Raw genomic sequence first — 26039 nt, forward strand, 5'->3', positions numbered from 1 at the left:
ATAATTAAGTGGTTTAATACCACTTTCTTACATCTTTTCAGTTGCTTACAAACTTGCCAAACTTTTGTTTTTGATTGTTTTCCATGCCAGGTTTCTCTCTCAGGAAGAAAATATTCTCGAAAGTTTCTGTAAAAAAATCTTCTATGTAAGTGGAAAAGCTGTTTTCTCTACATTCAGAAACTTGTGCCTTACACTGATCTTGTTGGTGTGACAATTGCAGAAAAGAGATATAATTTGAGCATGTCCTTCTACATATCTCAAGGGAGTCTTTTCCAAGTTGGCAGATTTAAAGCCTCTGTCTACTGCTAACATGTTCCAGCCTCCCAGAGCTCTGAAAATAAAACCACATCGACCGTATTTTAACATATGTTAACAGTTGACTGTTCCTTATTCTTGTCCTAAAAGTCTACCAGAGAATACAAGTGTAAGAAGCACAAGGACCGAGATCACAAAAGCTATGGCTTTTAATCTTACACTGCAGCCTGTGGATACACATCTGGGTGATACAACCCAGCCAATTTCACAACACTGCCAAGTCTGCCTTAAGCATAGTGTGGGCCAATCACCTAAGTGTTAACTCACTTTTCCAGAAAGGTTTTACAGCTCCCACTAAGTTGTATGTTGCAGAGACTTAGGGGCAGGAGGCAAGTTCCCCACCTTAAAGCTAATTTGGGCATGATGTCAAATGAGCAGGCACACCTTGACAGCAGCATAGGCATTCAAGCTACCTCCTGCGCTCTCGCTGCTCCCCTTTTTGCTCTGTGGCGTGGAGGTAGAATAGTTTAAAGAAAAGTCCTTGATTGAGTATAGACTAGGAACTAGGGGAAGGCAGGAGAAAGGGCTAGACTGGAGCAGACTGAGATAAGACAGGAGAAATCAGCATTCTACAGCAAAAATCAGAAGCAACTTTTCATTGACTGAAAAAAACTGATTCTAGCCAACACTCAAAAAAGAACGCATCTCTAAAGACAGATGTAGTGTCAATTCTGGCACTTCCTAACCTTCACAGCCTTGCTTTTGTAATTATGTTGGTCTTTTACTGTAGGTCTCTGCTATAATTGCCCTGGTTTTTCATATTAAAAAGACATTGGGGTAGATTCTCTGCTGGTGTAAATTGGCACACTGCCACTGATTCTAGTGGAGCCGTGCCAATTTTCATCAGCTGCAAATCTGGACCATTCTTGTTAATTTACTTGTAAAGAAGCTCCCCACATGCCTCTAATCATTTCTATTTTCCCCCTTGACCCTTCCTGTGTTTGAGGTTGGGTTTTTATCTTAGACATGTAGTGATAAAATGCTTTATTTTCTTTCATCAGCAAATTAGGATGTTGTTAGTCACCACTTTAGCCTCTCCTCCACGCACAGATTCACAATAGGGTGCAGCACAAAAAGCTCTGCAACAGTGCTGTCCCAAGCTGCTGTGGCTCCATGGTTTGGCAGGGTGCAGGAAGGGAAGCACATAGTGCAGCTTGCACGACGTCTCAGGCGATAAGACCTGCTGACTGTGCTGCATCAGAACAAGAGGTTGCACGTGCTCTGTCTCGATGGTCATTTAAATGCATCCACAATGATCCCTTGACACTCTACTCGTTGATTTATTTTTCTGATTAAATCTTTGGCTTTCTGTCACCGACCTAGTTTTTCCCCACGTCGGCTTTATTTATGTCACCTTAATTATCAAGTTCTTCCTTTACAATTAGCTGTGTTACTAGCTACTGTCTAAAAACCTCATCTACTATTTTTTGTGGAACTTGTGTCATTTTGATAAAACTATATAGGCACTTGTATTGCTAACCTTCTCCATTAAATTCTTAACCTTTAAAATACACTATAAGGCTGGAGCAGCAAGATATACTGTTGCAACAGTCACAGTTTTTTCCTTAGAATTATATTAAATCCAGACTCTTTATAGTTTTTTTATCTTTAACGATTTTATCAATTAAGTTTCCTGACACCAAGGAAATATTCACCATTCTAATTCCTGGAATCATTCTCAGAACCATTTCCCCCAAAAGAGTTTTGTATGAAACTGGCTACCTTCAGTTTTCCTCTACTGTATCACATTTTGCTGATTAATTACCTAAGTTTTAATAGGAATTCAGGTAGCAATTCTTTAGCTCCTTCAGATTCCTTGGATGAATGCCACATGTTCTGTTTTCGCTGTCATTTAATTCCATGGGTTGTTGCAAACCCTGTATATATACATCACTGGTTTTGGCAACACTTGCTGTTTGTAAATAGCAAACATTAAGGCAGCTAGTTTCTTACACTCTGCTCTGCTGAAGTTCTAAGCAACAAAAATACTTTGTTTCTGCATAAAGTCTTTGTCGTTTCAGGTTGTTCCCTTTGTGCCCTGGTGTCTCCTCATGCATTTCCAGCACATTATCACTACAACTCCAAATATTCTTCAGATTTCCTCTAACTTACTTGAGGTTAATTACACTTGTATTACAGGGATATGGCTTGAAGTAATAATAAAAACCTGCTATTTAAAACACACACACCAAAAGTCACATTACAAGTTTCAGATGTGTTACAAAACTCAGGTTTATAAGGTGGTTTTATATCATATGTGTTGTATACCATATTTTGACATCACATTGAATGATATCATCTCCCTCTACTTACACTCCTTAAAGTCCCATTGGAGAAGAAAACAGTCTTTGTTTTGTGCTCTTTACTGTCATACTTACCTTATTCAGGGCAGTATTCAGCACAGCCATTCTCTCATAATCCCATACACTCTTCATTTTTCTTGCCTGAAAAAAACCTATGGAACTTAGAGAACAGCCTCTCACTTTCACACCCCAATCTGTCTTCCCCACACAGTATACAAAAATGAATTATTGTACCTCACTGATTTTTTTTTCACGAGCACCGTATTTCACAAGTGATAAATTATATCTATATTATCTTGATGCCAGACATTAAGCCCTACCCAGAGTTTCCTTTAAGCTCCTTATATCAGTATTTGCAAGCTGTAATATTTTATTGAAATGTTCCTCTTTAGAGGTGTCTTTTTCACCTTTGCTGCACCACAGCTGCAGTTGTTTATCGCATCTCCTACTCTTGAGTGTATTTTGCAAAGATGAGCAATCTGAACAGCATGTAAGAAACAGAACATTTTCATCTGAAAATACCATGAGGAGAAAAGCAAAATTATGGAAAAATACTCTTTCTTGCAAAGAATGTTTTTTGCTGATAGAATACTTTTGTGTTCTATCAGGAAACATATAGTACTAAGGAAGAATATGAAATATTTTTGCTCTGTATGAGTTGTTGATGAAACAACAGAATATTGTATTGTTCAGATATCTTTTTTTTTTTAAATTGAAAATTTATAAAATGCACAGGGTGAAAAAAAGACAGGAAAATATTCTAGGCCTAGATGTCTCAAGAGTGGGCTGACAAACTCAATCTATCCAGATTAGCAACCAAAATTGAGGGCTGACTTGATGACATTGTTAATGTATCTTTTCAAGGAGAAAATACCAGTTAATAAAGAGCTCTTCAGCCTAGCTAAGAAAGGCATAAAAAGAGCAAATGGCTAGAAGCTGATGCCAGACAAATTCAAATGAGATATAATAAAGAGTAATAGTCACGATAATTAACCACTTGAACATCAACAACCTCCCCCAAGTTATAAAATTTTTAGATGAAAACTGAATGGCTTTCTGAAAGATATGATTTAGGTTTAAGTTCTAAACTTTGCTAACTGCAGAAAATTCCTTGCACAATCTTAGAAGGTCTGACCGATGAACAAAATTGTGCCTCAAAACTTAAAGTTTTAACATGTGGCAAGACATACCTTTCAGAATGACACAACCATTCAGATCAACTGCTTGTTTGCTCTAATTGTCTTTTTAGCATTCTCTTAAAATGGTAATTTTGTGAAACAGTTTTCTAATGCTCTGTCTTGTTACACAAAAGGTTAATTTCCCTACAGAGCGATCAGGTAAAAAGCAGGTGAAAGTTGCATTTAAAAAACCCACCCGTTTCAAATAGCATTTAACATAAAAAGGGGGGGGGAGGAGAAAGACACAAACGCCAGCCTGGAAGTATTAAAAGCACACTCTGAAAACCTCTGTGATGACAGTTTGAAGAAAGCAGCTTTTATGTGTACTGAGCCCACCTCTACAGTGTCTTTTAAATGCAACTGTTTACCTAGAAAATATAAGCAAGGGCCAGAATCTGGACTAGAAGAGGCATCTTTTGATTGCAGACACTGAACTGAATCCTTAACTAATAAATTGTTCTACACCTTTGTCTGAAACAAGAAAAGCAAAGGTCTGCATTTTCTCACAAGAATGCACAAGCCCCCTCAAAAGCAATATGGTTTTCTACATCTAAGTCTCAGTATTTGTTGACTTAAAGAGTTTGTATGAATGACAATGCACATCACTGGTTTGTTACTTCTGTCATCTGTGCTACTGAGTGTACCTTGACTCAGATCAAAGTTGAAAGCTTCTTAAAAGATACACAAACCACAATGTGACAAATAGCATGCTTTGTTTGACACAGCAAACAAGAAATTACTTTCATCAACCCAGGAAAAGAATCCTGTGTTTTCAGTGCTAATTCTGAAGACCACAGCGATGGAACCAGAGCTTTACTTCATCCGCAAGGAATGAGGACCTCTCCAAAGACAAACAGAGAGAAAGAAACAGTATCAGTGCATTAAATGCTGACAATGGTATGAATTCGAGGCTTGTACTCTACAGTACATTTGTAGGAAATTCACCCCTTACATAATTAAAGAGATTTCCCACGAAGTGGAAAATGTCTCCATTAAGCAAATATTCATGTAACCGGAAATTACACATTAGAACATACACAGCACTTCAGATACATCCAAAACTAAACATCCATACATCTACAGCGTTACACAACCTAGTACCATCCACAGTTATTACACAGGCATCAGAAATACTGCAAACCAGATGTTTTGGCCTTGTTCTTTCCACAGTAAGTGGAAGTACTTAAGCAATTTCCAACTCATTCTTATAAAATATTTGGAAGTTTTTACAAATACAAAGCACTTCAGATCTATAAATCCTAATATGTGCATTATTGGAGTAAAAAAAATTTCACTATGACATACGCGCAACAAAAATTAATGCTCATGCATGAAAACACATTTGGCATGGAATCTAATTTGTTCTAAAAATGAACATATACAAATTTCCCCTTAAATTAAGCTCTTCCTCCCTGAGAAGATAATAATAAGTAAATAATAATATTTACTTCGCAGATTTTGAATTCAACTAGAAACCAGTGACAGCCTTTTCACTACTTGAAAGGGCTTTAAATAGGACTTAATAACATCTCTACTACCATTGCAAACTAAAACTGTGCAGCTTTCCTACAGAGTTGGGAGTACATGCCTGAAAATTAGCAGAAACTGACAGAAAATTCAAACTGTAAACAAAAAGCACAATGAAAAATACATAGTGTGTGTGTACACCTATGTATAAACAAATATACATATTAAATATCTATGAACAAATAGTAAAAAAGGGAAACCATTTTCAAACTTCTGAGAAGAAAGAGCAGACCACTGTATTTTTATGATTAAGAATGTCTGACTCTTAAAAAAACCTTTAACTGGGCAACTACAAAGCTTTGCAACACAGTGTTCCTTGCTGAGTCAAAGGCATGGCTCACATGTGCAGATTTGCCAAAACCTGCCTTCCTCAGCCAGCCAAAGTAGTTCAGGCTGGAATTCCTCGTTAACGCATTCAGACTCAGCTCTCATCATTTATGACAGCAGTGCATTTGATTCTTAGAAGAGTTACTGGCTTGTACACTTTTAGCAACACAAATATCCTTATTTGCGGTGAAAAAAAAAAAAAAAATCGCTATCTCTACACGTGCAAAGGTCATTACACATCCTATTCTCTGTCCACACCATGGAGCTTGGTTTGGAGACAACAGCACAGCCCAACATCACTGTAACAATACTGCACAACTCCTTCCAGCAATAAGCTTACAAAATGTGTAGCACTCACCATTCTTGCTGTTTACACTACAGACTTTACTTACCATACCAATATAAATTTTATAACGTGTTCTTTTAAAAATGCTGTCCAAATGTTGATCAATTTGATGTAGACCCCACAAAAGTCCTACATTCCTTTCAAATACATTATTTTTATTACAGTCCTCTAACATGGCAAAGTGTAAAAACACATTACAGACAATATCATGGTATAAAGACCCAGTTTCAGTGAAGCTCATTACAGTTGCTATACTAGAAATTTTACTTCTAACCTTTACCCTACCATTGCTGTTTCTCTATCAGATTTACTCAACCCACACAATTGATTAGCTCTTCCTGAAAAGTTACTCTCCTGCCACTGATGACAGCAGGCCACCTGCCTCTGCTAATTAGCAGAACCATGCTCGGTTGCCACTCTCCAAGAAGAAAATGGATTGGCTCTTTGGCTAGGGTATTTTGTTCTGGAACACCAGAAGCTGTTCAATCTGTGCCTTACTCCTTCAAAGAGGCTTTAAAACTCACTACACCGTATGTACCTCAGATGAGTGCTGCTAACCTGTGGCTAAAATCCTCATTTTTCCTTAATCTTCTTAAACAGAATTCTGTAAAACTCAACCGTTCTAGACAGATCCATGACTTCAGCACTATTTAAACACGCAATTAACATTTTAAAATTATACACATGGATAAAACCAGGTATCATTAGTCACTTATTAGTCACCTTCAAAACAGGGAGCGTGCTCATTATGTTAATGTCCTTGGAGTGTTTAAAGCAACCTTTTGCATTTGAAGTGGAAGCTCTTGGTAAAAGGTGGCACTTAATAAGAAATGGCAATTACTGAAGCATGGTACCCTCCAGAAGACTGCAGTATGAATTTTAATTTCTTCCTGACCATGAATCAGCTAAGGCTAATACAGACATTTTCGTTTAGAGCAGTAGGAAGTACAGTAAAAGTGAAAATCAAAATAAGAAACAATACTAATCTTTCCTGAGTTTCAATTAAGGCCCAGCACCTCTGGATTAAAGGCTTATTTTAATGAAAAGCCTTAATTAAGCATACATGTGTATAGGATCACCTTAATGAGGTATGACACAAATAGAAGAGACGGCAAACATTATTTTAAAGGAAGCTTATTAGCAATTTGAAGAAATTCAGCTAAGGATTCCTAAAAAACAAACACAAAGTAATGCAATACTGAGGAGACACAAGCATGCTGGACCAAGTTCAAGCATAAAACAGAGAAATCCAAATAGGTACAAGCAGTATTTTTCAGTATCTTTGTATTCAAATTGATACATACTGATGATTTTTCTACACATCAGTGGGTTTATTTATGTAAATATTACAGCATTTACATTTTCATTTACATTTCAGACAGCAGAAAATCAAGTTTTCTACTTTGTTAAATAAATTTTATTACTAAAAATCTTTAGAAGTTTATACTTTAAAATATCCATTTATGGTATTACTGAGTCAGGTTTGGTGCCAGGCTAACTTGCAAGTTCACTTTAAAAAAACCTTATTTTACCTTTTTATTTCTGTCTTTAGAAACAATCAATGATTTAATGTAATCTTAAAGATAGACACTTCAGTTGCTTTTTACATCTTCCCCTACAGTACACAGAGGTATTCTCATTTGCAGATTTGACTTTAAAGTAATTACTTATAATTACAGAAAAGAAGTGCATCCAGTGGATTAATCACTCCATTTATATGCTACTCGAAGGATTACTCTCAGGACAGCCTCATTGCTTTTGCTTGGAAAATGTCAGTTCCACAAGAAAACAAATCTCTCTAGTTGAGACTGATCTAGCTGAGGAGGACTCTATTTAAACCCAAAAGATTAAAGAAATGGCACACCTGTACTTGAGGCAGCATCTGTACCTGTCCTCCTCTTGGGAAATAAAGGGCTGCCAAGTGAGAATAGCCAGGAAAATGTCTAGAGGAAGCCTACACTTCTACTGGGGACTAAAAGTACCTTTGCACAGTTCTGGAACTGAAACACATCAGGGGTTATTAAAAACAAGGGCAGTTCTTCTGGCTCAGGAAGCCACACTGAAGACTGGGACTGACTGGACACACTGACTCCCTGAAGGAGCTGCTGATGTACACTAAGCCTGGTCTTAGTCTCCCCAAGCCACCTTTTTCCGTGGGCTAATATGGGATACTAGGTGACAAAGACCTTTTGTTTGATCCATATGGATACCACTCATTTGTTATCTTTGTATGGGTATTTTTTTTTTTTCTTTTTAATGGTGATTCTATATAGAGTTGCCAAAAACACTGGTCACCCAGAACAGCAGTGATGTAGCTTCCCTTAAAATTTAAAGCTACCAGAGTGTAACTTCAAACGGGCTGCCCTGACTTTGCTAAATGGAAGGGAAAACATAAACCCCCACCTTACCGAGCCATGCTTAGAAGTGCAGTCACGACTACTGAAATAATCACCTTAAAGGTGGTTTTGATGCCAGAGCCACCCATGACTAAACTGATCCCCGGTGGACCATACATCAACAGCCAACTGGTGCTAAACTAGCTCAAATAGTGACTCAGTGCTCATCACTAACCAGGGAAGCTACTGGAGCAAATGGCTGAAGACTCTGCATCTCTGCCACCATCACTGGAAGTTTTGAGAAGCTGGAGAGCTCTGCTAAGAGGTCACTGCTGAAGGAAGTCCTTCCATGTATGATAATCGCACGGCAAAAAATGCGAAGTGGAAAACAGCCTTCAGGTCAAAATGTGCCAGAAATTCCGCTAACGTGGGCTACCGACGCCCGCACTACACAGGGGAAAACACTGACGAGCGAGAACGAGATACAGGAAGGGCTTCAGCGGCGGAGGGAAACGAGCACGGAGCCACGGGCAGGGGCGTCCCTGCGGGCGGCCGCTGGCCGGGGCCGGGAGCGCCGGCTGCCCGCTGAGGGGCGGAGGCGGCGGCCTCCCCCCTGCCGGCGGCCTCACCCCTGCCGCCGCCCGTCCGCGCCGCGCCTTCCCGCGCGCCCACCGCGCCGGCGCAGCAGCCTCGGCCGCCGTCGACCACGCCGGAGAGCTGCGTTGCCCGGCAACGAGGCGCGGGGCACGCGCGTGCGGGCCTGTCGGCGGGGCTGGGGGCGGGCGCGCGGCGCGCGCCGGGCCGTGAGGCGGGAAAAGGGCACGAGTTCAACAGCAACAAGGCCACCGGCCTGGCGGGGCCGGGAGCGGGGCCGGCGGCCGTGCGCCCCGTGCAGGGCGGCGGCGCTGCCCCTCTGGCCACCCAGAGGCGGGTGGCAGGCTGGAGCCTGGCTGGAGGAGCGGGCGGTTCGCTGTGGTAGCGGGAGGAGCGGCTCCACGCTGGGACAGAACAGTAAGCGGAGGCACCTGATGGCCGCAGCCAGCACTGAAGCGGGCGCCCTCACCCTCCGCCAGCTCCCTCTCCGCGGCCGGGCCACGCCGCAGGTCTTCCCGCTGTAGCGATGAGGATGTTGAGGTCGCAGCCGAGCAGTTTCAGCCCCAAAGGGGTTGCTGGCGTCATCCCTGCCCTACTTATCACAGGCTGCCTTGTCTACAGTAAACTACTCCGGCAGAACAGTTCAGTGGGGTTTATGGCTACAGCCGTATTTTTTCCTCTGTCCAGCTTGAAATATGTGATTACCGACATTCACTGTGAAGCTGTTCCGTGTAGGTTATGGGCAGCCCACTGGGGGTGAGATCAGGCTGTCAGGAGAAGGGCACCATCAGTGCTTTATGGATCCAGAGTTAACTTCTCCTGGAGTACACGTTAAGCTGTCTGCCGTGGTAGACCTAGGAGAAAATGAGTGAAATTGTAGGTTTCCCTTCTGCTACTGATGAGGCTTTTTCTGCTGAAACATATTATTCAAGTTCTTGTACATCTCTGTAGAGCCACAGGAGTCCTGTAAAACCAGGTAAAGATTATCATGGAGCATCATGATTTTGACAAGGTACAATTTCACATATTTCAAAAATAAGGCAGATGGGTGAGGAGAAATGAAGGAATACATAGATAAACCCATTCCCAGGATGAAAATAATATATTCTTGTTTATAGTCAGTGTTCTGGAAGGCAAGGTTAGCCTTTGGGATTGTTTTTAATTACACTGATGTAAAAATGTGTTTGGGCATGCCAAACTTTTATAGTCCTTAATGAGTTTATTGCATATAATAATTACAGGCTCAGTAATTAAAACTTTAAAAATACTGCTATTTTATTTAATATAAATGATAAATCAAAGATTTCATTTGACTTTATAAGTTAAAGCTAGGATGTGTTAGAAACATCAATCAAGTTTCATACAATGGTAATTGTATGTTAGGCTTCAAGTACAGGAGTTGCATGTGTGTGAAAGCCTTTGACATGTCAAAAATATTGGCTAAGAGCAGAATTTCTTTTAATTTAGTATCATATGTAAGTTTTTTTAATCATTTATAACAATAATTATTCAAGGATGTTCTTTTTTTTTTCTTTTTAGGGCCGCTCCTACAAAAAAGAGGCAACAGCAGTTTCTGCAGTTGTTTTAGGCGATCATCAGATACACAGACATCAGCTCCAGGATCTTTTCTTAGCAGATTCTTTTAAGTCAAGGACAAGGAATACCAAGAACATTTACAAACCTGTCAACAAAGAAGTGGTCAGAGCAGTAGTAGACCAAGAAAAGAGCACTTGCCACAAAACCAAGGAAGATGCAGGAAAGGAGTATGTTCTTGATCCCAGTCCTCCACAGCTAACATTAGGTAAACCATTATATTCTTATTTGTGAATTTTTGTTTTTATTTAAAATAAACTAAAATGAGAAAGCTAAGCTTTCTGTCCAATAAGATAATTTAATGCTAAACAACATAAAATCTTGTTTAAAATTTGTCAAAATTCATCAGTTCAGGCCATCAGGTAAACAATGGAATTGCCATCAGTGGCTTGAATGTGTCTTCATATCTAAAATGTCATAAAACAAATATTATCCTTGTGGCAGCGAAGGTAAAAATGAGGAAGCTAGTGCGACTTGATGAAGAATTCTTCATTAAGAGGCAGTAAGTCTCTTACGCTTTTTTAAAAATGTTTTGTATATTGATTACCATAACTTTCTTCACCTTATACTCTCAAGCAAACATCAATGATTTTGATATTGTATTTATTGGGGGAATGTTTTAGTATTAAGATTTTCTTTTAAGTCTATTTGAAATGGTTTGGTTTATTCCTTATTCAGTAAAAAGACATTTACTAGTGCTGCATTAAATGTATTCTTTGTTAATATATACCCACCTTTACTCAAAGTTAAAAAGATTTGCTTTTACAATGGTCCTGGGGCTAAACCCAGGAAGAATTAACACCTGTAGTTAAATACTTTTTTCAAATTTAGAAGCAAACATGCAACAAGATAAAAGTCACAGATGTGAGGGCTTGGAATGATGCCTGGTGAGAAAACTCACTTTTAAATAGTAGTATAATAATACAGTTGTACAGCAGCGACAGACAGTATTGCTTAAAAAAACAAAGCCAGGGAGCATCTTAACAGACCAGGAGTCCAAATGTGCTTCCCGCCTATCAGTTTCGGTCTTGTATTTCCCTTTTCTGAAGGTTTCTACAGTATTCTTGCCATTAACATCTTCTTGTCTTCATCCTCCTGCTTGTCATGATTAGGCATTTCTTAAAGGACCTTCCGGCTCTACAGTTTGCAGTTTTAAGCATAATAAACTTTCATCATCATTAATATTGTTTTATTTGCTCTTTTTCATAAAAATGCCCTTAGGCCTCTCTGAAGATCATGTTGCCTTTGCTATAGTAACTGTCACAGTAGCCCCAGCTCTAAAGAGAACCATGTAAATCAGTGAGGCTCCATACAAGCACAGGCATCTGCCTTTTGGAATCAGCTGAAGGTTAAGAGGGTAACTCAAGATAATACACAGCAAGTGAGTGTAACAAGTGATAGGACAAAGGTAGTAAGACAAGGTGATTATTAGTATGTTTACATGGGTTATAGTTCTAAAGATGGGAGGGTTTTTCCTTTGGTTCGTTTTGAAGAGGAATTTGAAAGAAGAGAGGATAGTGGAGGGAAAACAACAGCAGAGAGGTACTGGGGTTAACGCAAATATAAATAATGAGTGATTATGGAAGCTAAAGGTTGTGGTGAAAAAATGCAGCCCAAGTGTGAGCATGTTCTCTGCAATTATAAGAAAAACAAAGTGTTTTCTCTTTAAATCATAGCACTGACTGAAATGTCCGATATGAATGCTTGTGCAAGTGATTCAGAAGAATGTGCTGAAAGATTTTTTTAAATTGCCATTATTTCTGGGTTTTGCTTATTAGTATCTTCACCTATAGTCTCACATTATTTTAAAATGCTTGTGTCAAACTTTCTCTTCTTAATAAGGATTGTGTGGTTTAAACATTACAGCTGTGAAACAACTTTGAAATTGTAATTTAATGCAACTTTTTCTTCATGAGTTTGTGGGTAATCAAACAAAATTACAGGTCTCTATAATTAAATTTTTCTTAATAGGGACTTGGGTCCTAAAATCAGATAATAGTAGTTTAAAGGTTAATGTATGTAATCACTTTGCTTGCATTCATTTTAGGATAAATAACTCACTTGGCTGTAAATGGGTGTGTCTGTAAATGGGTTGGGCTTGTAATCTTGGTGCATAAGGTTGAAAACTCTTGGATGTCTTGAGCTGTGATAAATGTAGGCTTTCATTGCTTGTATTTATTCAAAGTGCTGCTTTGAGATATCTTTACAGAGCCTTTTGCTTCAACCACATATCCCTTCTTGTGTGTCCCGCTGCCAGTTTTCCTTCATCAGCTATGTTGTATAAAAGCTTTCCTTCTAAACACCTGTATAACCTGTCCCTCACAAATATCCCATCTGGTTTATATTATTTAGAAGTTAGGTTTTGCCGCCAATCTCTTCCTATTTCACAGCTTTCATCATCCATTTGTGAAAGTTTTAAATAAGTATTTTTTCTTACCCCGGGGGTATCCAAAAGGCTTTCCACAAAGCCATCTCATTGTCTTCCTTAAAACAGTCTCTGACCACAGTGCTTGGAAGAAAATCAAGGGCAGGCATTTTTTATGTTAAGATACTGTCTTTCATGCTGTGACTGGTTTGCTGCCTTGTTCCCTCCTTGTGTATCCAGATTTTCTCATCATGAAGACCATTGCTTGTGTATATTGGACTATCAAAACAGGATCTTGTTTCCTTACTCATTCACTGATAACTCTTAGGTATTATTGTCAGATGAAACTTTATATATGTTTTAACTGAAACTTTTACCATGTATTTTATAACTTGATTCTTCCTTTGTAGCAGAAATGCTGATCTGTGCAATATATGCTCTTCAGGAGTTGAATGGTCAAGAGGGAAAGCACTCCTGGTTAGGAAAACTTCCTTGCCACTCAGCTACCAATTTCAGCAATTCATGTGTAAGCTTTAAGCAAAATACATGTTCTGAACTAGTTTTTAAACTCTAAAAACTTTGCAGAATCCTTCGTATTTCTTTTAAAGCTCATATTATTTTTCACCATCAAGAGCACCAGATAAAAGCATTTTACTGCACCAGAATTGATAGGCGTTATTTTATGTTAATACAGTGTATATTTTACATTCTTAAATTACAATGCCATAAATACACACATATGTACTTTGCTGCTTGACACAGAGTGGTTTGAATTGTAGCCCATAGCCTGCAGGCAGAGCTGTGAGCTCCTGCACGTGTGGAGGTGCTGTGTTTGTGTCTGGGTGTCAGGTTGTCCAGGAACTGAGACAGCGTGCCTCTAATACAATTCATATGTGACCACCAATGTAATCTGCAGCATCCATTGATTCAGATTTTCTTTCGATACTTAGGTTTACATGCATTGCTTACCTTTGACTCGATACCTTTACAACGGTAATGAAAGTAATGAGATGAGGTCTGTGTGAACTAAACCATATGTAGGGAAAGCACTTCCCACATTGTTCCAAAAGCATAAACTGACCCAGCTTGAAATCTCAAAGCCATCCTGTTATTCTAAGATATGTTCTAAATCTAATCAAATTGATTTACGTTTGAAGGATGTCATGAGCTCACAAGGAAGTAGGTTAGGCAGATAGTTCAACTAAAGGGAAGAAAGTAATTCCTTTAGTACCTCACAAAAGTTCTTTAAAAAGATCAAAGGCAGTTTTGTGCAAATTTTAAATGATTAACGATATACATCTGTAGATGGATGAGCTGCAGAGCAGAATTTCTGTCTCAGAAAAATTAACAGATCCTACCCTAGAAGAATGAGATACTTGCTCAAGTGGATCACCAAAATCCAGCTCTTTGGTTCATTAGGATTCCTTTTCTCTTCACAACTGACTAGTATAATGGGTTTGAATACACAAGCTATCTGATGGGGTTTTGAAAGATTATACAGAACAAATAAGTGCTGCTTATTAATGTCTGCTTTATGCAAAGATTTCAATCTGAGTGAAAGAGTTGACCCTTTCCTTCCCATTTAGAGCTAAACCTCTCATCTAGGGGTTATCAGCTTGCATTCAGACTATTGCATGTTCCGCTTCCTTTCTTGTTTTAGCAAATACCACTGAGGCCTCATCATGGACTCATGTTACTGGCTTATTACATATGCCTTGGGCATTCCTCCACTGACTTTGGACAGTCCACACAAGATGCTTCCTCTGATCTTCAAAGATGACAAACACCTGTTCTTTGCTGTACCTACTAGCATCTTTTTACTACTGACACTGGACTTTATCTGCCATTTGTGGGGGCAGGGGAGAATAGTATAAGTATTTTCACTGATTCCTTCTTTGAGAAGGCAGAGATGGACATTCAGCAAGGCTCCGCACCTCTCAGATTGACAAGCTCGGCTATCACATTGACACTACCACTAGTGTCTTGTGACCATCTTTTTGCTTCTTTATGTTCTTTATTTCTCTTGTATCTTTCACACTCTCATTACACTTCAGTATTTTGTGCCAGCAACAGTTTTTTATTATACCACTTTATTCATTTTTATTTTAAGGATACAAAAATACAATGTTGATGAAACCTTCCTAAATGAATTCTAACAGATTTAGTTTATACTGATGATTTGAAATTATGTTATTGAGCATTGTTACATTGTCTAGTTAATAATCCCCATTTTAATGGCTGTGAGAAGCTATCAAAATAAATTCATATTACTTGGCAAATAAAAGTTCACATTTAAAAAAATTCCTGTATAAATCCTGTATGTAAAAGAGGTTCTGACAATTACTGAATAGCAAATTACTCCTCAGTATGGTGCCTGCTAGTGGTTTGTCTGAGGATAGATCTATATGAACTATCTGTGTAAAGTATTTTTAAATAAGTGTGTGATCAATGAATTTCACATCAAGAAAATCAATTGTCTGTGTCTGCCAGTGAGTTTTATTCAGTGGTTTGTTGTTGTTATTGTCTACAGCTCAGAAATTAAGCCTAGTTGAGCTTCCTTCCCTGCCAGTAGCTGCTGAAGAACGGTTGTAAAAGTAAAGCAGAGATCCATACAGCGTGGAGACACCATACGGCCTTGTGCAATATGCAGGGAAGAATTTGCACTTCAGCCCCAAGTACCTGTATAACTGTGTAGTTGTGTGGACTACACAACTGTATTTAATTTTTTTTGGTAGAGTTACTGCTAAAGTCATTAGCTGGGAGAATAAAGGAAAGATTCTACTGTAAGAAACCATTTAGCATTTAATAGCTGGACCCAGCTATCAGTGGCCAACTCTGAAAGTATTTTGGTCTTGACATGGCAGAGAAGGGTTGGTAGTGTTTGTTCAGTTCTGAAGTTCTGACAGTAGAAGAGAAGGCTATCAGCCTTTTTATCTGTTCTTGCAAAGCAGGTGTAGGCTATTTTCTGCTTCATTTAAACTCCTCTTAGATACAATCCTAGCCTTCATTCATCATAATGGTAAATATTCACTAATTATACAATTTCAGATATATTTTGTTTTTCACAAGTTTTGTCAATTGCAGTTTAGTTCAATAGTTATGTCTATTTGGAAAACGGAAGTAGGTGTACTCCTAATGCCAGTCAGTCTCTTCCTTAGGTTATATGACGAAATGCTTGCATTTTACCTCAAAGGCTTTAGTCAGTGCATGTGTGTAGCATAAGCATAAATACATCATGCTTTATTAGATTCTGTCATCTATCATCTTGAAAATATTAAGCAAAAGGGACAAGTGACTGACTGAAGAGGAGTGGTGCTTCAGAGAGGTGATGACGGTAATTAGAAGAATTATCCCAACAGCTTGCAAGTTTCTTTCTAGGGTGCATTTTAGGGTGTTTTTTTCTGCCTGTTCTCCCTCTTAATTTTTCTTGAGGACTTTTTACAGTCAAGTCTGTGATGTGAATCAAGGTCTTTTAATAACCTTATATACAGGGCTTTTGCTTCCTTTTACATCAGTGTTAACTGAAGATGTACAATTGTCCACAGACAGGTGGGATGGATCTGGCAAAAGACCATTCTGCCAATTTCTGGCTACCCTGAAAGTCTAAAGCTTGACAAGAGAGCGCAAAAGACAGCACTCATTAAAGAGGTTACTTTAGATTTGGCACAAAAAGGGAAATGCCTGTGGAATTCTTTTTGTCCTCAGTGTTTCGTTAGCTTTCCTCCCTCAAGGGAAAAAAGCCACTGTATCTGAAAGCTTTCCCTTCAGCTGGCTGCTAGCCATTAATCCTTTTGTGTTTGCCAGCTCAATAGTGCACACTACTTGTTCTGGTTTTCACTCCTTTCCCAGTTTTTCCTTCCTCTAAGAGCCAACTGCCTTTTTTGTCCAACTCTATATCTTTTGTCAAGATGGAGATCATCAGCATTTGGTGGGAATTTAGGTCAGATAAAGGTGAAGTTTTCTTGTAGCCTGTGAACATGCTTTCTCTTTTGTTTTTTTTGTATGTGTGAAATGCTGCATTTGATGTATATCACTTCTTGAAATTTAACGTCTCTGTGGGGAAAAGGGAAGAAAATAAATCAGCTTTCATTTTAAGTACTTGTTTTATAATCTCTTCCTCCAGTCAGTAGCAGTAGGCATTTCTTGTTTTCTGCCACTCTGTGTATTGTTAACACAAAATTCACATATTGGTTTAAGATTTAATGTATCGAGTAATTTTTATAGAAAACTAATTTTATTTTCACTAGAAAGACTTCAGTAGTAACAGAGAGAAACTGATGACCTTTCAGGCACTCAGAATTTTACTTGTCAGCATTTTTTACTTTTCAGCTTTTAGAATGTTTTAAAGTCAGGTCTGGTTGGGTGTTTTTTTTCCTTTGAAAAACAGGTGCTGCTTTCATGTTCTCATGTATTCTATGAAGTGAGTACGTTTTTATATAACTATTCAAGCATATAATACATGAGTATGTTAAACTACTTAAGTGAATATCTTAATGAATTAAATGTAATCATCTTGAAAAGTAAATCTGATTCAAGATTTTTATAGTAAGAAATACAATTTAAGACTATTCTATGATGAAGCACTCTATTCTATTTTATTACCATTTTTAAAACTATATGGGAAAACATCATCTGTAACTGAGCTATACATTGTATACTAAGCAGGAATAGTTTAATTCATGAAGTTTCATGCAAATATATGAAGATTTACAAAATTCTCTTAACATTTTAATTATAAAAATACGCATCTTTTAGAGTGTTCATGGATTGATGAATAGACAATCTTTACATTCTGTAGTCTATTCTGTTTCGTCTGTTCCAATGATATGAAATATATTGTACATAATTTTTCAGACATGCTTGAAAGCCTTTGAAAAATTTACAGGTAAAAAGTCTTGTCCTATGTGTAGAACAGAGCAGTATCTGACCAGAGTAATACATGATGGGGCACGCTTGTTTAAAATAAAGTGCACTAGGTAAGCCTTACTTCTGCTACAGGTGTTATCACTGGAAAATATTTCTTTCTAAATAATGTTCCAAATGTGTTATAACTTTAATATAATAAGAAACTAGACAGAATGAATGCACTACAAAAGTTAAAGTTAAAAAAATGCATAATATGTTTGTTTCATATAAATAGTAAAATTATATAAAATTGAGTTTCCTGTTCTTGACAAAATTGTGTCTTGCAGAACTCTAGCTTCCTGGAGGGGATATATTGTTAGAAAATGGTATAAAACCGAGAAAATCAGTGCATCCTAAAGATAGCAAATTAAGAAAGCAATTCTTTGAGGAAAGGGTGATGTTGCATTTGCTTCTTTTGTCTGTTTCTTGTTCTGATTCAGGTCCCTTAAATCAAAACTCCTGAATATCACCTCTCTACCTTTTCATTTATTCCTTCTTATTCATATCAGGCAGCACTGGAGGCACTCAGTTACTTGTTAGTCTGTTCATTCTATCCTCTTTACAACGCAGAAGTAAGGAAAATAGTTCAAATATTTAATTTGAAGGCCTGCTTTTTGCCTAGTCCAACAATAGTGGGCTTCTTGTGAGGCTCTGTATTTCCCTTTCCTTTTTGATAAATCACAGTAATCTGTTTTCATATAGAATTATACAAAGGGGGTATAGCGAGGGGAGAAACAAATCCATAACCAATCATAACTTCTTTTCACTGTCATCCTTCTCTTGCTGGACACTGAACTGGATAGTTCCATTCCATAGCTTTGCCCCTCTCTAACTTCTGCTCAGACACAAGTCAGACTGTAATAAATTAGGGTCCTGACCCCCTGCAAATGAGGCCAGATCAGGTGCAAGCATTTTGCAATGACCCTGCTTGCCTTTAAGCACACAGCTGTTGCAGAGTCCTGTGCAATCCTCAAGTCCTCCTTTGCCAACTTTGTCTATCCTCAGTTTAGTAACAGCCAGCCTAGCTCAGCTTTTCAGTAACAAAAATTGTTCTAACACATCCTCAGCAATTACCAAACCGTCCCTCCAGGAGTGAGAGAAGCCATCTTCTAGTCCACATCTCCAACAGCCTGGTTAACAGAGATTACAAAACCACACAAGAAGCCATTTAAATGTAGCTAGTGTGTGCAACCAGGAAAATACCCGTACCTAAGTTGCAAGCTAAATCAGTGGTAGGTTGAAAACAATACTTAAGTCGGTTGTTTGGTTTGTTTTTTTTTAAATCACTGCTTTAGTGAAACAGAAGAGTGCTTGCAGAAGAAGGCTTGTTACTGTCTGTCACTATTTCTCATGCTTACCTGGTTGTATCCTGTTGGAAGAGAGCTTTGGAGGCAAAAAACCTCTCTTGCTATATTATGCATTTACGTGTGGCAGTGAGATAGGTACCCTAGAGGTAGGTGATCTGGCAGTCTGATGTAATAAAACTGGAACCAGTGTTCTGCCTCTGTGGTAACAGTGACAGGGGAGAAAGAAAAAATACTGTTCTCTGCCTTAACACTGACACAGCTTGCTGGTTGCTATGCTACCTTTGTAGTCACTGCAAAGTACTTTCCTGTAACAGAGAAAATGAATATGGAGGTAACTCAAGAAAGCTAATGTTATATCTGAAAGTGCTCAGACATTTAAGTTTGGAAGAAGTCAATCTTTCTATGGACTGTGACTGTCTTCAAGTAACATGAGTAGAACAGACAACAGAAACAGATTTTTCTGCATGAAAGACCAGGGAAACAGTCGTATGCTTCTTTACCAATAAGGCTGTCAGTTTTCCAGGGGCTCAAGGTACCATGCTTAGCTATAAACAGGGTCTCAGTAAAGTTGAAGAAGGCTTCTGAATATGCTGAAAGTTGCAGATGACTGTCATTTTTAAAATTTCTGTCACCAAACTTCACTTCAGATGGCTGCAGTAGAAGTCTACCAAGCTACCTACAATGGACTAGCTTTTAGGGCCACCATCTTAGCTACCTGCTTTAGGGAGAAAGAGCCCAATAGACTGCCCACATTTCATCAAGTGATTATAAACTGTGGGAAGGTCTTCATTTAACATTGTTTCTATATATAGTCCACAGCATTAGGAAATCATTCTCATATCAGAATTTTGCAGGGAACAAAATGGGCACTACTTTTTTACCTTATAAATATAAATAAGGATAAATTTATAGTCTCCCCATGTGGATTAGCCAGGTTTAAATGAATTTAGTACCAATTGTGATTAAAGGATATATACTTATTTTTCTTAGCAGCTTTCAGGCGGGAATTGTAGATTAGTTTTCCTGCTGTTTGCTCTTATACTTTTAAGTGTTGGTTAGTGAAATCATTAAAGACATTTTTCACAAGGAGCTATCCATTTCCAGATGCTAAAAAGCTTGTCTAAAATAAATTTTGCCTCTCAAACTTTTGTCATGCTTTTAAAATGTCACTCCCTAAACATTAGCATAATCAAATTGCATCACAATTGGAAAAAAATATTAATTTTTAATAATCCTAACTCCTCTGGAAGGATCATAAAGGTTAAATGTCAAGTTTCATATGCTTAAATAAATATCACAAAATGAAAAACAAGGTCTGAAATACTATTACTAGGAAGGACCCATACTACTTGTTTCAGGGTACTACAGTAGCCCTTATTACACCTTTCATTAAAATTTTAATAATCTAGATCAAAGAAGATAAGAAAGGTCACTGAAGCTAAAGCAGGCTACTTTGTAGCACTACTATAGACAGAAAGCAGGGTGTTGCTTCAGCATGTTAGGTAGTGAATTTCTTTGATCCTACCTATAAATGTCACTTCTGTACGTCATTTAATTGTGGTATAGTCTTTTATTGGTGCAATTAAATCTTTTCAAATGCATTACATTATCTCCAGCTTTGCTAAAAATCTTGCCATTGTTTAGGAAGCAAGGTAAGTCATTGTGAAATGATGTAGTTGACTTTAGTTTCTTCCTCCCCCTACACATGATTTCTCCCAACGATTTTAATTTAAATCTCACCAAACAGTATAATGGTCCTGGAATTTGTTTAGTCGTTTGACTTCCTTTATCACATGGAGATGGTAAACATTCTGTTGCTAACTTGAAATGGCTCCAAGCAGCAAAACTAGGAGGATATTAAACCCGTAAAAGCTTATCAACTGATTCATTGATATGCTGTAAATTCCAGCCTTTTCATTTTACTTTTGAGGGTTGCCATAAGTCAACACATTAGTAAGCAATTTGCTGACATTGGATCACTTTAAAAGGCTTCCCAGTGGACAAAGTTCACCTCGGTGCTTTGTTTCATCGTTTTATTTTATCATAGTCTTGTGCTGCTGTACAGATAGATGACTGATGTAGTTTTGCATACCGATGGAGTATTTCAGATATTCGGTTTATGCCATTCTAGTCACAGACATAAAATACAGAGGTACGGTGTTTTCAGAAATAAATTCAATTACTCAGTTTCAGCTGCTCTAGGAAAAAAAAAGATTATTCAGCATTATGCATTTAAACACAGCAGGATTTAACATTTAAATCCTGGAACATGTTAACACTAATAAATTATACAAAATGCTTATTTCCTTTCTGTTCACCTTGATAGTTCAAACTGATTTCCCAGTTTACAAAAAATTTTGGGTTGAATTTCAGTTACATTTTTTTTCTTTCCAACCCTAGACTTTATTTGCTGATTGACAGATATGAGTTGGGTCAGGTCATACTGCAGGAGTAGCTCAAAGCAGATAGTATCTTAGCAGCAGGGGAACTTAATAGATCACTGTCTCAGGCAGGAGAAGAGTTTTCCTCTCATTTTTAGAGTTTCTGCTCAAGGAGGCTCCTGAGAGGACTTTCAGGTTCACTTAGTGAAATGGGGTGCAAGCTCAGGGAAGAAATGGAGGGCTTTTTCCTGCTGAGGGAAGAAGGCACAAGCAGCCCAGAGACAGACAGAAAGGGGGCATTGCTGGCTTATTGCAAGCCCAGCCCCTCTCTGCCCCCTGCTTTCAGCTCTCCTTCTTGGCTAGTTTTCCTCAGCAGCCTATCTAGTCATAGTTCAGAAAGACAGGCCAGGTCCTGCAGCTGACCACGCAGTGTCTGTGTTACTCTCACACTCACAGAAATAGACACTGGATAAGGGCAGAGTTAAAATGTGGTTGCCTTTCCTCAAATTTTGGGTTCTAAGAGGCTATTGGAAATCATTGTCGTGCTTGCTCTAGCTTTCTATTACATCCCTCTAGCTTTCTTATGAAAACAGTTCAGGTCTGTTTGAGTTTGATACCAATGTAAGTGAAGATCAAGCATAAATCAGAACCAAAAGTGTTTTCAAATGGATCAAACTTTACTTGACGTTGAACAGAAACCATGAATTATGTCGGGTTTAGGTGTAATCTCACCCTGTTCTTCATGCAGTCAGATTTTAAAATGAAATCAGTAAGAGCAGCTGGAATTGCAGTGTGGAATAGATTCAGTTCTAGAACCTAGGTAATAACAGTTCAGATAAAACATACTAGGACTGTTATTGATTAATTAAATACATCATCCCATTAAAATATTGAAGACATAACCTGATTAAAGTGTACTGCATTAGTATTTCATGTCTCATTCAGGAAGCCCACAGTGTCATCGTTTGGGATTGTTTGGAGACCACCAAGTGTAAATATTGAAGGAGGCCTGTGGTGGGATCCTTTTTTGTTTGATTTTTTTTTTTTTTTTTTTATGTTTTACACATACCACTGAAGGTCAGTGTACATGTTTGTATGGGATAGGATCAGATTTTTTTTTTCTTGTCAGTGAACAGCCATGAGGAGAGCACAAGATTACCCATCTGCTCTCTGCTAGACATAGAATTCTCTCACAGAGTACAGAAGGGGCTGCTGCTTTTCCTAGCACATTGTGATTTAAATACATACACTGTACAAGGGGGCTTGGGGATTTTTTTTTTCTTCTTTTTAGTTATGTTAGTTAATGCTGATGTATCACAAGGTAACTAAATCCAGTTTGTACTGACAAATGGATACATCCTTTCCATATACTGTTGTGTTAGGGATCATGTGGAAATACAGTAAGTCATAATGGGTCTCAGCAGTGAATCAGACCTTAAAAAAAAAAAAAAAAAGGAATACACAGGATCAAATCTAACATCGAGAAGCAAACAACTTGCCTTACATTAAGGTTTTCATCATTTCCCTTACCTGGACACTTCTAATGTTTGTCTCAAGTCTTTATTGAGAAACATTATGGGTTTCACTGGAAGACACTTACATACTTGCACATTTTTTTTTAAAAAAACCCCAACGTTAACCAGTGAGTTTTTTCATAGTTTTAGAAGGAAATTTAGGAAACTCAAAGTTTAAATGAAACCTTAGAATGTTAAACAAGCTTTTCAGATAGTTTTTGTGGGATTTGGGCTCTCAATTTTATTTGAGTCTAGGAAAGCTCACTTTGAATATTTTGAGATGCTATGAAGGGTCACTTTAGCAGTTGTAGGGGAGCACATATCCTGGGAGAGAAAAGCTACCCCCCAAAAAAAGTGAAATGAAACAATAGGAAAGTGTTCAGGTACCATCAGGCTGTCTGACCTTGACAACACTTCTGCCACCTCACCTCCCCCTTCCCATCCCACCCTCCCTGACAAGACAGCTCTCTGTTTTCCTATCAAGTTTTCATTCACAGGAAGTGCATGGAGAGAAGGGCTCACATTGCATGGTCATGGTACAGGTGTTGAAATGTTCCTTAAAGCTGCTGAAAGCATGTACAAGCAGAATCACAAAAGACAAGTTGAAATTTGTGTGACTCCTTACAGAACCTTCAGCTATTGTGGTAACAATGAAAGCAACCACAGTGAGTTAGAATTGCACTCCAGGAGGTGATTAAGGAAAGCATTCATTGCTTTTAGGTATTTATTTTGCTGAGTGCAGATGGGAGCATCTTCAGATATGACCACCAGAGGCCTGTGTGCAATATGCAGAAACATATTTAAGGCAGTAGGTCATAAAAGTCTGTACCAATGACAACACCTCTTCTCACACTGGTTATCATTGCCTTTAACTAACCCCACAACAGATGCACTGGTTTCCCATCAAATAACCAATGCTCAGCTAAGTTCTGGACTTCTTTTCTCAAACACAGCTGTACCTTCTGTGCTGCATCATCTGGTTTAAGAATAATACATCTATCCTGGGAAAGTTCAGCTTGAAAATCCTGTGTTTTCTCTGAAGGATAATGGCCCATCAGGGGAGTCTGGGGACCTGATGCTTCTCACCTCTAAATCAACACTGGACACCAGCTGCAAATTGGAACAAGATTCTATAGATCATGCAACGGATCAGGCTGCCTTGTCCAATCACTCACAATTCATTCACATATGAACTACCAGTAAGTTAACTCCAAATCTAACAACAGTCAATTTTATTTTCAGATTCAATAGATCAGCAATCAACTATTGGGTTCTTAGAACATCAGCCTAGCTGAATTTTTTTCTGAGGTGGATTCTTCTATAGCCGCAAGTTAAGATGTGTTTCAGAAGTTGGAAGGAAAAGAATTATTAATAAGTGAAACTGACTGGGAGAAGATCCAGATGCAGGTAGGTTAGCTTTTTTTTTTAAGTTGTTTTGTATTTATAAGCTTTTATGCTCTTTTGTGGCATGACAGTCTTTACAGAAAGCAAGATTGAGTGGTGTTTTCTTAAATTTTGGTCCATCTGTTCCAAATCAGAAATATTTAAAAGTTTTTACAGTTCAGAGGTTTATCTTAGCAGCATCTCTCTTCCACTCAGTTAAAAGCCCAAAGAGGCTGTGAAAAAATTGAGACTGAAAATGTTAATAGCTTCTCAAAATACATTACAGTCATAAAATTTGAGCTTTTGAATTAGCATATTGCTGATATTATTTACCTCCCATTGTTTCACTACAGGTTGATTTATTTTTATTCAGGCATGTTAACAAGAGATATTTGACTGTCCTATCTGTATCATGCTACTCAGTCCTACAGTTGATCCTGCCTATGTCTTTTCTGGTAACAGCAATCAGTTTTCAAGACAGACTTCTACTTTCTTGTTCCACATTCTTGTTCATATTTGTTTTATCATACCTGTCTTCAAGCATTTGCAGAGTTTTCCTTGGGAGAGTGACATATTTGTCCTTTATGTCACTCATTATCAAAAGAAAATCCTCAACTGTTGATACATGTTGAGGAGCGGCTGAGGGAACTGGGGGTGTTTAGTCTGGAGGAGACTGAGGGGAGACCTCATCGCCCTCTACAGCTACCTGAAAGGAGGCTGCAGAGAGCTGAGGATGAGCCTCTTTAACCAAGTAACAAGCAATAGGACAAGAGGTAATGGCCTCAAGTTGCACCAGGGAAAGTTTAGACTGGATATTAGGAAGCATTTCTTTCCAGAAGGGGTTGTTAGGTGTTGGAATGGGCTGCCCAGGGAGGTGGTGGAGTCCCCATCCCTGGAGGTGTTTAAGAGTCGGGTTGACACAGCGCTGAGGGATCTGGTGTAGTTGGGAACTGTCAGTGTTAGGTTAATGGTTGGACTGGATGGTCTTCAAGGTCTTTTTCAACCTAGACAATTCTGTGATTCTTTGTGATTCATATAGCTCATAATGAACTACCTCATAGATCGTAGCTAACAACACATGTACTTTCAACTTTGGAAGCCTTTTCAGAGTCAAATCTTCCAAGAACAAATGATTTTGTATGGACAATGGCACTCGCCTTCTATTTAGTTAGAAGAGTGCTGTTGCTTCCCTTTTATACTCAGTTCCACCTTTGGTCTTCCAGCATTTTTATTCTTCCTCCCTCTGTCACTCCCACCCTCCTCCATTTTAATTTCCCTTTTTCAAAGATGAGACAGAGTTGTTTCAGGCATTGTGTTCATTCAGTAATACCCCACTCTTATCCCTCACCTGTTTTTTAACACCTGATAGGCTGCAGGTTCCTACTCACAAGGACTGCCACTACTGCAGCTGGTAGCTGTAGCAAGAAATTTCTCCTTTTCCTTCAGCCACGTTTACTAAGTAGAACCCTTGACTGCTGCTTCTCCTGGAATGATTCTGACCAGTTCCATAGCTGTACGTAGATAAAAGTGGCCCTCAAAGATGCATGATCATTTCAGAACTTCAGAGAACCTGGAACAGTAAGTACTGACCATTTTCAAGAGATATAAAAACATGATTATGACTTTTCAGTTACGCATTGCTGAAACTAAGGTCACCACAGGTAA

At 38.4% G+C, this 26039-nt stretch overlaps 1 protein-coding gene across 1 annotated transcript; it reads left to right on the top strand.

Moving 5' to 3' along the window:
- The first annotated feature begins 9914 nt into the window (after positions 1-9914).
- On the top strand, positions 9915-24996 carry RNF32 (ring finger protein 32). Its single transcript, XM_074897950.1, is given in 12 exon segments — positions 9915-9938; positions 10466-10727; positions 15415-15467; positions 15470-15559; positions 17272-17304; positions 17739-17860; positions 18077-18124; positions 18126-18183; positions 24234-24398; positions 24748-24858; positions 24861-24967; positions 24969-24996. Coding segments are annotated over 12 exon segments (1101 nt in total).
- Positions 24997-26039: the final 1043 nt, after the last annotated feature.

This window comes from Athene noctua, chromosome 2 (genome assembly GCF_965140245.1).
Source record: "Athene noctua chromosome 2, bAthNoc1.hap1.1, whole genome shotgun sequence".
Lineage (NCBI taxonomy): Eukaryota > Metazoa > Chordata > Aves > Strigiformes > Strigidae > Athene > Athene noctua.